Here is a 14,244-nt window from a genome sequence, read left to right as displayed (position 1 = left end):
ACAGTCCAGTATCGTGAACGTTTCCAGAGATCATCATGATTTATGAGACAGAACAAAAACAAAAGCCAGAGAGGAATTAATTTCTTTGCTGCATTGTAAATCGATTTTAATACAAGTAGACATTTGTAAAGTGTGAAGATTTGCAAGAACAAATAAATACAGTTAAGTGGACCAGCATCCATACCTGAAGACATCTTGCATAATGGTCTGAAATGATTTTACAACCAAATTTTGAAATCCAAAAACCAGTAAAATATGCATATCGGCTTGCACCAGGTGTGTTTTATTAAGTCTGTGAAGCCCAGTGGAGTCAAAATCATTCAAAATGTAAGGACGTAACATGTTTCTATCTGTGTTTCTGTGACAAATCTGACTTAACAAGTTTAGATATTTAAGAAACAACTGTAATGCTGTACCCCTTGGTGCTGTACATCTGGCAACATTCAGGTAGTACTATGCTCATTTGTGTCGTGATAAAAGTAGTCATCCAGATCTTTTCTCTTTCACTTTATGCCTTGTTGGTGTAATATGAAGAAATAGTCAGCTATTTATTTTCAACACAGTTTCAAGATTGAACTCTGCCAATGGGCAATCAATAATGGTTTGCACATTTTTGTTTCTTGTTATTTTTTACAAGCAGTGGAAAAATACTGGCTACTTCAGAGAATATACCTGTGTGCATCATTAATATAGGTAAAGTTTACTGGGATCATGTAGAAGTCAGCTATCTTGGTTGACCTCAGTTCAGATATGTAGCAAATGAATTACTAATTTGTGTCTGGTCATAAGCTGTTTTCTAAACCTTGGCAAACTGCTGTGGTCACAAGATTTATTTCGGAGTGTAATAAGGCAGTGAATGACAGTTGAATCTAGATGCTATCTAATGCTATGCAGTCAGCTCACCTACTATGTATTAGTGTTATTGCAACATACTGGTAAATACTTCATACTTCAGAACTCCTCAAGTGGGGTAAATTGTGAATGATTGTGGTATTTAAACATGCAAATTGACATACAGTACATGTTTTGTGTAGTCCTCTTTCAAACCTGAGCTGTGCATGTTCGAGAGTTGGGGGAAAACTGGATATGTCAGAGTACCTTGCATCACATCTGATGGAATGCATAGAAGACACACGCACATTTTGGAGCTTTAAGATGAATTATTTTTATGAATCTCCTGATTATTATCGTTTACGGAAATCTCCATGTTACACATTTTCTTCTGTGCCTTTTCAGTAAAGTGCTTTGTGTAAAAAATGATTTTTTTCTGCTTACTACAACAGGATTGTTTTTAAAACCTTTCGAGTCAGCACATCCTGAAAAACTGAACTTTTTGTTCAGAACCAATAACTTTTTTTGTGGCAGAGCTAGGATCGCAAGTAAGCTAGTAATAATGATAAATTGCATTCTTTCTGTTCTGCTCGAGTTGTGTAGTCCATATTTCCGATCATAGTTATCTTAAGGGATGAAAAAACGAATGCCAACAATAGGTATGTGAATTTTTGGGTGTATCTGTAATGAATGATTATTAAAGTCGTATAGGAGCGTGTTAAAAAGACAAGACAAAGATGAATAATGATGTTTATCTGAAATTGCTGAAATTAAGAAGAACAGGCGGAGGCTGTTGATTCTGTGGCTGCAGGCAAAACTGAGTAATTTGACAGATTGCTCCTTTTGTGTTTATTTCTGTGTTTATATATAGTAAGAACATTCAAATGACAAAGAAATAACACTGAGTTCCCGCACATTTGATTATGTCATTTCTTTGGTTAACTGCCCCTGATACACAAAGCTTATTTGAGCCACCATGGCAACTAGATAAGAATGGAAGCCAGTGCATGTTTTGTTGATTTGTCTTTGGATTGCAGAAAGATGTTTAAATGTGGAGATTGTTCCGTATTGAATGGTCCTGAAATGTTTCCTGAAGTACAACTTTTAAAAATTAATTTTTAATCTGGTGCAACCCACCTTTAAAGTTTCATTTTAAGCTATTATATGTTTTTGTAGGAGACAAATATGTGTTTACTTTGATAGAGATTAGTTCTCTATCACCTAAGAGGTGATAGAGATAATAATCACCTAAAGAGGATTATATGAGCATGAAATCCACTGTTTAACTGAATTACTGTGGACTGCCACTAAAACCTGACCTGAGGTTTACTATTAAATGTGGGTGACAACCTGACTGTTTTTCTTCGTGAAAAAGGAGGATTACTTTGTTCAGGTTATCTGAGGTGAATTACAGAATCTCTGTGAAAAGGTTACTTTTTCTTGGACCGAAAGTGTTTTTTCATTATTACACAACTTCGAGATACTACGAGAGGTGATAGTTAACAGTGTGCTATTGGTTAAAGGCTGTTAAGTATAGACTTCATGAATTTGGTATCTCAACAATGTGTGCGTTCAATACCACAGGGACACCAGAGACAAAGACAAAGAGAGTAGAAAATAGTTCCTAGGTTAAATTCCAAAATGAGCTAATATAAGTGTCATAGTTTTTATACAGTTATTTACAATCTGCCATCTTCTCTTTGTTCTTAAAAGAATGGTCAACAGATTTTTTAAAGCTTTTTGTCATGGCTCTGGTTAAAGTTCTGTTCTGTAAAGTACGCCAAGATTTAAGATACCTACTTCACCGAGCATAACTAAACAATTACAAAAACCCCCATGGGTGTAGCTGCAGTTTATTAATGTCGCTTTTTTCTTTTCTATTTTTGTCTCAGTTTAAGAAATGTGAAGAGTGATTCAGGCTTCAGCTCTATGCAACATGTGCAAGTGAAAACAAAATTCTCCAGTTTGGGGTACATGCCACAAAACAAACTTACTGTAGATTCATATGTCTTTAACTTTTCAATCCTGTGGTTATTTTGTGATAACAGTATACGGTCAGCACAGGATCTGATCTGTGGTTTTCAAAATTAACTCACGCAGGAAAAGCTGGAAGCAAAGGGTTAAAGACAAGACACTGAATGGCCGGCTGTCTAAGGACAAGGGTTTGTTCCTTCTTCGGCTGGCTGAGCCCTAACTGATTTGTCTCTTACAAGCTAGCTGCTGCACCTGGTTGTGCTATGTAGTGTACATGTAGTTCAGAGGAACTTTAAAATTCTGGTCGTGTTGTAATAGCCTCTACAGCAGCAGCTGTCTATGAACATAGTTCATCTGTAAGTCACTTTGAATAAAAACTTTGCCAAACGCTTGAATTGTTAATCTCTAGGGTCAGCATCATTTTCATTCCTTGGTAGAATTTAAAACTTCTACTTCTTTAGCCCATGAGGAAGTATTACAGTATGTAGCCCAAAGGCTAGTTATTTTCATGGGTCAACTGTCTTTATGTAAAAAGTAAACACTTAAAAAAAAAATTCCAGGCTTTTTATATTACTTTCAAGTCATCAAATACTGAAAACAGTGACCTACTAAGACAAAAAAGCTTTGTAGAAATGATGCTGCACTTTGTTGTTTTCTGTGTGAGGTCACAAAGGAAGTTAAAGATTAATTTTATAGTACAGTATGTCTCTTAAAGAATGCTTTTGTTCTCCTTTGCTACATTACCTTTGTTCACAGCCCTGTCTTTCTCACATCTGAAGAAGGTTCCATGGCCAAAACGTTGTGTTTTCTTTCTTCTCTTTTCAGCATGAAATAAACATATTACTTGTTCCAATGCTGTATGATATAGCCCAGAAACAATTTTTGGGTTATGTTTAATCACAGAAATCTATAGTGCTGGAGTTGCTTTTATATACCAAAGTATTGGCTTCTTTTATTGAACTGAAACTGTTGAACTGCATGGAAAACTGCTTTGATCAAAGACCCAGAGAACAGGAGTGTTTGATGAAAAGCAACGACAGTTTTCCAAATAGGCCCCTAGATTGTTTAAAATATGTATTTTACTACCTTTGAATAAATATTTTCTACTTATACACAATGTAAACCCAGCAATGTATGTTTTATATCACTAGCTCTTTGAGCACAAACTGTACATAACGAGAGAGTGGAAGGCTCTACTGCTGATAAACAGCCATTTTGCCTGTGACACACCTGACAGAAGGAAATATGTGTGTGGAGAAGTCATGGTGAACATTACGCTGACAGATACAGTGTGTAGCTCAAGCCAACCACAGCTAGCCAGCTGGCTGCAGCTCCACAAGAGTAGTAGCAGAACATCTTCACAGAGGCTCGTCGGATCTCTGCATCATCATTGCCAGGACTGTGTAAGCACTGAGGGAGGTGAACTTATATTAACTTCATAATGTTTTCATTTGGCCGTTGTGTCACATTTCATACACAAAACTTATCACGATTGCTCGATGTGCATTTTTCTTCACAGTCTCTGTGATTTTGGTTGATATATATGTTTAAAATTATAGGAGAAACCTGTTAGATCTCTCAGCTTTATTTCTGTTACGTATCATTATACATTGTACAGTACATTGCTTGGGTGATGTGATTTTCTGGAATAGATCTGCTGATACAAAATCACAGACAATCTGGAAAAGAAGCCTCTCTCCATCAAAAGTAAATATTTAGTCCATGATTTGTTATCCTCTTTACTTTATGAGGTATCAGAGGATCAATTGCTTATCGTGGACATTCGAGTTCCTTTACAATCAGATGACATGATGCAAGTGTTCAAATATTGTAATCATAAATATATCAGTTTGAATTTTTAAGAAAAGAGGGCCTCATAAAATATTTACTCACATTTACTATAATTTTTGTTCTTTATAATAAGCTGTACCACTTCATGTAAATATTCAGTGCACAAATAGTTACATACTGTATATAAGTTTAGATAAAATGAGTTGTAATGTAAATCTGTTCCATCAAGATTGTTGTATGTTAAGCACAACAGACTGTCTCTTTTCAGTTTCTTGAGTCAGTTGTAAAGCAGAATCTCAATTGCTCATTTACTGTATATTCAGGATATACTCTTACTTTGTAACTTACCGAAATTGTAGATGTGCAATATTCTTTTTCTGAGTAAACATCTTTTTTTTTTTCCTCTGTTGGCTTTTCATTGGAAGTTGCACTGTAAAATAACAACAATTTACAAAGTAAAATTCTTTACATTTTTTCGGAAATACTCAGAATATTTGTGTCTGTTTATTTTTTTTTAAATTCTTTCAAAATGAGTCGTTTAATAGAGTAATGTCTTTCAGACCTTCCTTTCCGGGTTAAATAACAAATGCAAACTCTTCAATCTGCGTGAGTTTATATTTTCCTAGAAAGTTTTCAAACACAATGCCATTTGAAGTCAAACTGTTGCTGTTGGAAAGTGTTCAAAGCTGGCATAGAAACTGAGAAGATGTTTTTTTTCCACTTTTTATGAAGCGCAACTATATTTATTTTCCCTGACACTTGCGTTAGTATGGGTTTTGGTGCGGTCATGCTGAAAATCTGTCCCGTTTCTCTTGTTTTTGCTGGCGCTATTTATTTTTCTAACCTTGTTATATCTAGGACGACCCTTTAACGATACAGTTCTGAAATTTGTTGTGCAGGCACTAAATGGCATAAATTATTTTCACTCTGTCATCCCACGATGTGCAGAAAAGAAGAAAACAATAAGAGGAAACAAACCCTGAATTTAAATGTGAATACACCTATTGTAGGTGCACTTTAATAATAGTTCCTTTGATTTGAATAGTGCTTTTCATCCACAGAGGGGTTCACAAATAGGATAGGACCAACTTTGGCACCTGTAGCCCCATGACACAGTACATTGGGTGGAGAAGTGAGGAATTGCTTTGCCAGTAGAACTTAGTGAGACATTTAGGTTGACCAGACTGTGCCAGCCTGGAGTGAAATTGAGCCCAGATTGCAGGGTAACACCCCTGATCTTCTTCCGACCAGATTCGTGGGATCTGTGTATGCATGCCTACCAACACTGATGAATGCACTATGGAAGGTAGGAGCCAATGCTCGGAAGCATTTGATGAAGCTGCCAACAGGCATCGAACATTAGCACAATCAGCCAAGCAAAATCATTTATAAAAAAATCCTGAAGTGTTTTGTTTTGTGTCTTAATCATGTAGAAGTCTGAGGTTTTACAGTGTGTTGGCACTGCGACTCCTACATGTCTTTTTTTTTGTGGGCATTGTTGCCAGGCCATGCAGGCACAGAATACAGGTGTTTTGGGAACCTGCTGTCTTCTGTGCTTGTTGCTCTGATACATACTGTCTTTGTTATCCCTTCATAATAAAACGTGTCAGGGCTCAGATGGACAAATACACCAGCTGGAAATCAGATTCTGTAGAGTAGCATGAATTGGACAAGAGAGTGAAAACTGGTCCTGAAGAAAGGAGACAGATGCGAGAACGCCTTTCAACTCATTTTGCACATTGTCTTCCAAGTAACTTATTGATGCAGATATTGTCCATCTGTTGATCTTGAAAGATTTTGGGGAATGTACCTCAAATATGTGGCTCTGTCTATCACAACCCCAATTTTTAGTTGTTAAGACATAAGTTGGATATTTTATAGCATGTCAATGGTCAACTGTCCGCTATTTAATAAATGAATCCGATCAAAAATGTTTAATGTTTTTAGAATGTTTCCCCATTTAAAACAGACACAAGTCTATGGATACCAAAGGTTTAGCAGAGAGTATTTCAAGCAAATTGCATTTTAGTCTGAAACAACTAATGGAGTATCATAATCTTAGTGTACATTCTTATCCATTAGCTATCCTAACCCTTAGAGGAAATAACCAAAATGTGACAGGAAATGGCCAAAAGCTTATCTAAGTGAAAATCTGAAACTTTGTGGCTTGAACTATTTTACTATACATTTTACTTTCCTCTCCCTTGAGCGTGATTGTAAAATACCTTGAAGGCTCACCGTGAAATGGTCCATATATTACTCTGCAGACCTTTCTGTGTCCCTGTGATAGGAATCACACGCAAAAGGTATCTGAAGGAAATGAATTCCAACCTTTCTTTTTCCACTAAGGTTAAGAAATTGCAGTGCCCTCTTAAAATGTTTCATGCTCTCCTTCTTCTGGCCTTGAATAAGACTGAAAGGTACTATATGCAATGCTTTATTGTGAGAGTCTTCAGACAGCCAAAGCAAAAGCAATTTGAGGTTGTCACTGCATCTAGGCAGAACCTTAAGTTGTCAGATCTCCCCACAGCTGCAAAACAAAGGTTCAAAGATTACTTTGGAAACGAATATTAAGGAATTCTACTTGTTTTAAACAGTGAAGATAAATACAGTGTACTGTAAGTGTGTTAGCATGTTACATTGATGCTTACTCATACGCATAAAGATTGTGTTGTAATATTTGGTGGGTTTGCTTCTATTATTATTAGTCTTTCACTGGATAACAAATTTCAGTTGTTTTTTTGCTTATGTTCTGCATAGTTGCTGCGTTAACTAATTGCCTTTAAATGCTGCATATGTATCAAATTTTAGGATTGCATCAGGATGTGCTTTTCCCTAACCTCCTTTGTATGCATGTAAATAACATGGATTCTAACATTTTGAAAAGCACAGGCACAATTGATTTCTCTTGAGTTTCTGCGTTTCAGCTTGCCACAGCTTGACCATAATGTTCTAGAAACGTGTCAGCACTCCGCTTCTTTAAAGAGCATTGTTTGCTTTATGAGCATGATCATCCTCTAAAATGTTTGGGCAGCAATGCAGGCATGTCAATTGATATTTTATAAAGACATTCAAGGTTCTAGCCTATTGTTAGACAATTGATTGTTTCATTACTTTTTTATGAAAAAGGGAAGTTCTGAGATAATCTTTTGAGGGCACAATGAGACTCATATCACATCCTTAGAATGCTGTACACTAAAAGGTCAGTGAAGTCATTACTGAAATATTTCCGTCTAGTATGTCTAGTATTCAACAGGATGCTTGATGCTCTGTGGAATAGGAAGCAACTATAATCAACAGTTAGTCTAGTGTTTTGTTGTTTATAGCCATTGTCTATGTCTGCCGATGTTATTTAGGATCGGAAATGTGTTGGTGTTTCCACAGATAAGTAAACACTCCAAGGTCACAAAACAAGAACACATAGATATAGTCAAAGTGAAATGGGTTCAATGACTAAGAATGTGCACACTCTAATGTTACATATATGGAACCTGTAAATGACAGTGATTTTTGGTTCCAGTCAAAATATATTAAATAGACTCAAGCAAGTAGAGAAGTACAGTTTTGTCCATAAAATATTTGAGCTTTATACAGTCTTTTTAGAGTGTGAGAAGGCAGACATTAGCAGCAGATGAAGTTGAAGTGTACACCTTTTAATGATTGTTTTTTTTAGTTATGCAAGGTGAGGGGGCTTTTTCATGCTAATTTTTCATTGTAGGTTCTTCCTGTTTATTGACTGGAACTAATTTTTAAAATCAGACTTCAAGGACGTTTTTGACCACCAAGTGTCTTTTAATCATGAGCTGTTTTATTTATTATGATACATATTGGCAGTGTGATAGCTGCCAATATGTATTGGTGTCTTGGTATTGGCAGTTATTATTGAGAAAGTTATTATTGAGAAAGGATGTAATCATCATTTTTTGCAGAGACATGACTGAATTTTGTTTTTGGTGTTGATCTAAGTAAAGTATTCCAAAAAAAGATAAAGAAAGGAAACTGCTACAGTGTAATTGTTGTGCTGATTTTGTAGCTGAAACTTCATATGTCTTTGAATAAAACATGCTACATGTAATGCAACCTCTAGGATCATTTTTATTTCTGTTAACGGAGTAAGATCTTAATACATCTTAATACAATCTTAAACAGGTTTACTGCTTGATTGGAACCATGTTTACCTGAATTTGCCTTAAACACCTCTATATGGTTATCCTTAGCTGTTTTTAGTATGGTTTTATAGTTAATTGTAGATATTTTTAAGAATAGTTTTAATAAAACCAATTGTCTGAAATTATAACTCATTAGTTTTGTCTGTTTTGTTTTCTTCTTTTCTAGGAATTCAGAATGTGCTGAGCCTGTTTTGTGCAGTTCTGACAGAACATAAAGTTCTCTTTCACTCCTCAAGCTACCAGCGGCTTGGAGATGCCTGCAGGGCACTCGAATCGTTAATGTTCCCACTGAAGTATAGGTGAGTGTCGAAACAATCTGGCTGTTCATGACAGTTCCAGGTTTGTGGTAGTTTTTATTTTCGTTGTTTCAAAACTCACTGGTCAGTGTACTGTACATTTTTTGCTGTTGATGCTGTTCATGGTTGTTATTATATAGGTGCATGTTGTTATTTCATATATTTGGGGTTGCACTAAGGTATTTGAAGACAACGACTGATTATAGTTAAAATAAGAAAATGCGCAAAATAAAGCTCACTGATGTCAGCTGATCCCAATTCTGTAGTTTTGTGTCCTGCAAAATTAGCACATGGCATTGGAAAATAGGATTTATATTCTGATTACTCAGTATTTACTGCACATAACCAACTTCTTTTTGTTTGAAAAGAGCTGCATGTCTCACACCCATATTCTCCAAGATGTGATATAATGAGGTTATTAGACTGGCAGGTTTTTGGAGATATATATATATACACGAAAATTTAATTGAAATGAACATTGTAAGCAGGTGTATGTTGATTTTTGATAGCCAGTATTCCAGTTCTACCCACTCACTGCAGTATACATCTTTAGTAAAAGAAGCTCAGCTGCTCTACAGTTAAGACAGCGTCTTCCGGATATGACTTTTTTCTCCTGCTCTTTTTTCTTATATCCAGCTACCCTTACATTCCAATCCTTCCTGCACGGCTGCTCGAAGTCTTGAGTTCCCCGACGCCTTTTATTATAGGAGTGCACTCCATGTTCCAAAGTGAAATCCAAGAGCTGGTAAGCAATTGAGCACTTTCTTCATTAAAGGGAGAATGAACTGTGGTGTATCTTTAATGAAATATTCCATTTAATGGGGGAGACGAGGTTTATTCCATGAAATAAAAAAGGAAAGAGTGAAATGCACAGTATTTTGGCTAAGGAGCACTCTGCATGTGTGGCATGTTTGTGCAGATTTGCCCTCCGTGCCCCTAAAGTATGTTTTGCTCTGTAGCTAAAATGTTGTGTATTTCACTCTTTTCTTTTTTTCCTGAAATGATCCTTGACTTGTTCCTTTTGCAACCTCCACACTGATGGACTTCCTCCCTTCTATTGAGATTCTATTTAGACATTAAATCCTTGAAACGCAAAAAGCCTAACTGGCATTTTCCCGTTTTTATTTGCAAAGCAGGTACAGTAGTTCATTCGTAGAAATGTTACAGTTATTCCCTGACATGCAATACCGACATACAAAACAGGATGTGTGATGCTTTTATTCATCTCCATTTCTCGCCTTTTTCCTGCTTCTTTAGCTGGATGTTATCATTGCTGACCTGGATGGAGGGACAATAAAGATCCCCGAGTGCATTCATCTCTCCCAGCTCCCAGAGCCTCTGCTCTGCCAGACACAGAAGGCTCTCTCCATGGTAAGACACACAGTGCAGGAGGCCACAGGCATTCCCCGGCTACAGCAGTCTGCTTCAAGTATTTCAGATAAACCAACATGGAATTCTGTTTCAAAGCCAGACGTGTTGAAAGAAATGTAGAAGATGCCAGACATGCAGTTGAAATTATCAAGGTCCTGGAGCCTCTTGTTTCAGTAACAGCTGCATCAAATCTTTAGGGAGCACCTTTGGGTTTTGAAAAGCCAGTAAGGGGTATTGGAATAGTGACCAAATATATACTGTAGTTACATGGTATCTAATGGAATGCTCATACTTTTTTTGATTACAGGTAGTACATTTTAAAGCCTTATAGCTTTTGAATCTGGTGCTTTGTCTTCCCTATGGTGTCCCTGGAAACCAGATTACATTTCATACTTGACTGAAGATACTGGGAACAGAGGGCAGAGGGATGCTTGTTTTAATAATTCTTTTCTCCTGTCCCCATTTCATTTTTTTTGGTCAAATTGTATCTGTGACCAGCTTTCCCTAATCCATGCTTGCTTTTTGACATCAGCCTTTGAGAATCATACAGCATGCATTCCACTAGGCTTTGAAATATTTTTAGGCCCAGTCTACTCCCACCCTTTTAGCAGCATCACCCTCGGCTGAGGCTGTGATGTGAGAGATTCTGTAGCGAGTCGAGACCCGGAGAAAGTGCTCTATCCAGTGAGCCAGATGGAGGTCTGCTCCTTAGCCCAGTGGCTGTCACTAACAGCCTGTTCATTTGACTGGGGTTTACATAAGTTTTAACCAGCAGGTGTGTAAGGAGGCCCTGCCTTCTTTGCAGATTTTACAGAAACAGGCTTAAATACTGTATATAGTAAGAGCATTCTAAAAACAGCACCTCCTGCAGCACAGTGTCCCCAGTTACTAGCCGGGGACATTGGTTTGGAAATTGTGATCCAGAGGAAAGAGCGTCACGTACTGGTCCACCAATATCAGAATCTTAAGTATCTTAATCTTGAATAACCCAGTTTTCAGTGAGCAGGTCATTTTCCTTTGTCTCTGTCCTGTTATTCATTGCTGCAGAACCTCTTTATATAAATGTGGACAGCCTTGATGTCATACCCAAGTGCTCTACGTCTTTGTGACTAGTGTGATATATGCCTTCTCATGTTGGTCTCATCTGGGAATCGATCGCATTGCTTAAATGGTTGACACACCATTCATCATCTTACCTTTAGTTTTTGCCACCAAATGATCATAATCCAGTGTTTTAGAATGGCAACCCTGTCTTACTCAGAAATCTTATGTCTCTTAGGTTTTGAACCCAGACTTAGAAGTAGCAGATCATGCTTTTCCACCTCCGCGCTCTGCTTCATCCAATATTAAATTGCTGGTAAGGTTTTTATTCATTATTCATGACTAATAGTTATTATAGCTGATAGTGCACTTTACTAGAACTACTGAGCACAAACCAGGCACTGGTGGTGAAGGTGTCAAGTCTGGGGGCTTGTGTTGTATGTTGGCCCCCCATTAGAACGCAGTCAGCGGCTGTCTGAAACTCTCTTACAATCTCTTTTTCAGGACAAGGAGGTGCGCGCGGTATTCCTCCGGTTGTTTGCGCAGCTTTTTCAGGGGTATCGGTCATGCTTGCAGTTGATTCGTATCCACTCAGAGCCCGTTATACACTTTCATAAGGTAAGCCCACCACGCCGTCGTCTCTGTCTCCAGCAGTGAAATGTCTTGCTCCTTACGCAATGTGTTTTGCTTAGGAAGGTAGGAAAGAACCATATGATAAATTATTTTTCAAACAATTATTATTGTTCTTTTGAGAAATCACATTTTTTTACTTGGTGAGAGAGCGGAAGGGGCTGGGTAATTCTAAGCAACATTTTTTTTCTTTGTACTGTACATATTATTCAAGACCTGTCCAGGCATGGGGGCTTTTTAAATTTGCATCCCATTTCCTCTGTTTTTTGTGGCTTGCTCCTATGTAATAATAGTCTTTCTAACAAATTTCTATGTCCTCCTGATCTGGTCCCACTGCACTCATTACTGAAATTGGTACACTGACCTGTGGGAGAGACACATGTATGTAGCAATGGGAAAAGCCCTGGAATATTCTTTATATTATTCTCATCCCTTGGAATTTTCCAAACTTCATAAACTCTTTTTTGGTGTAATTCTGCTGAAATTAATTGTTTCTCAATACATTTAACTAATGTATTGAGAGATGTATATCTTAATTTTTAACATTTTGTGTTTTTTCTGCTGGTCATTCTTTTTTCGTTCACGGGTAGATTGCTTTTTCTAGAAACAAAATTTTAAAAACCCTCCTTGAAAAAATACAGCTTTCCCCAAATTTGTGTTTTTGTGCTTTGTCGGTTAAGTAAGCTGACCTGCATCTTTCCCCAGTGATGAGTGTTCTGTCTGACGTTTGTGTTTTATTTGTTATTTCTCACTAGACGGCCTTTCTTGGACAACGAGGTCTGATCGAGAACGATTTCCTGACCAAAGTCCTTGATGGAATGGCATTTGCTGGCTTTGTTTCAGAGAGGGGCCCTCCGTACAGAGCCTGCGATCTGTTTGACGAGGTATGAGTCACATTTGCTGTTGTCATTTCCAATAATCTTGTTGTCCTTCCCTAGAAAACTTGATCTGTGAAACAGTATCAGGTAATGACAGCTAAGAAAGACTCAGCACCCGTAGGTTCTCTCTGGGATGTGTGTTGACGTGCCTGATGTAAGAATTTAATAGGTCATTGATGCAAATGTGTTACATATTATTTACCATTCTGAGTACATCACTTTAAAACCATTGTCTGAAGGAATGTGTGCTTGCAAGGTGAAAAAGAAGGGATAGCCAAGGCTGGTGCTAAACTTTCTGGATTTGGGTTCTGAATATGCACTGGAATATATTAACTCCACCATGGAATAATTTGCTTCTTTCTGGTGATTTGGCCCTATAGTGAAAGCACTTAGGTGTTTAGGTGTCCATTGATTACAGACGTGTTTAGAGTATTTGTCAAATTTCAAGGTTGTGTTTTTCCAGCATTATCGCTGGGACGATGCTGCTGTGTCAGTGCCTTTCCAGAGTCCCTGTGAATATTTCTTTTCCTCTCCAGTTAGTTGCCTTTGATGTTGAGAGATTCAAAGAGGAGGAGGAGAGCCCAGCAAAGTTACTGAAACACACTCGGGAGCTTGCAGAGCAGCTTAATAAAAATGTGAGTGGCTCGGCGTTTTGTGGTTTTTATTTTTCTGTGCAGTTAATGGAGAAGGAACTTGCCTCTTCAGTCGCTTTTCATTGGCATTTGAGTTGAATGATAAGTAAACTAATATTTCATCACATCGGTATGCAGTATAGTTGCAGCAATAGATAGCGCCCATTTTGGGCCTTATCAATCTGAGCCTACATCTTGTTTTTTTCCTCAGTCCCGCAGCATGCTTTCAACATAGTTCTCTTCCTCGAAATGAGCATTTTCAAAACGATAACCTTGAAATAGGAACGTCTATCAAGTCAGGTAGCCAGTTTCGTTTACATTACTTACCTGAATCTCACACAGGCATTTTAGTGCGGAAATCATCACACAGGTATTATGTTCTAAGTTTTTCTTTTTTTACTCTTGTGCCGTCTTAAAAAAAGAAAACAGAAAAACAGTTACACAAGTATTTAGACTGATTTATGGCATAATTGAACAGAAATACATTTTTTTTCCCCAGAGTCCTTCTTAACCTGTTTTAAGTCACTGTGAATTATTTTTCCCATGTTACGACCTTTCCTGCTTAGGTTCCCTTTCTCCCCTTAAAGAAGCGATGGCCTGTATTTAACATCTAAGGTGCTGTGGAACACCA

General features: G+C 37.4%; 1 protein-coding gene across 2 annotated transcripts in view; it reads left to right on the top strand.

The window, feature by feature from the left end:
* sbf2 (SET binding factor 2) overlaps positions 1-14,244 on the top strand; it is a 144,858-nt gene that overhangs the window by 72,342 nt on the left and 58,272 nt on the right. For both annotated transcript variants that reach the window (XM_088610865.1, XM_088610864.1), the window contains exons 7-13: positions 8,932-9,064; positions 9,698-9,806; positions 10,319-10,432; positions 11,712-11,789; positions 11,978-12,091; positions 12,859-12,987; positions 13,518-13,616. In XM_088610865.1, coding sequence (XP_088466991.1) covers positions 8,932-9,064; positions 9,698-9,806; positions 10,319-10,432; positions 11,712-11,789; positions 11,978-12,091; positions 12,859-12,987; positions 13,518-13,616 — 776 coding nt within the window. The remainder of the gene's footprint in view (positions 1-8,931; positions 9,065-9,697; positions 9,807-10,318; positions 10,433-11,711; positions 11,790-11,977; positions 12,092-12,858; positions 12,988-13,517; positions 13,617-14,244) is intronic.

The sequence above is a fragment of the Lepisosteus platostomus genome, chromosome 18 (genome assembly GCF_059453375.1).
Source record: "Lepisosteus platostomus isolate fLepPlt1 chromosome 18, fLepPlt1.hap1, whole genome shotgun sequence".
Lineage (NCBI taxonomy): Eukaryota > Metazoa > Chordata > Actinopteri > Semionotiformes > Lepisosteidae > Lepisosteus > Lepisosteus platostomus.
The sequence above is the reverse complement of the archived record's forward strand: the minus strand, read 5'-3'. Positions and strand labels throughout refer to the sequence as shown.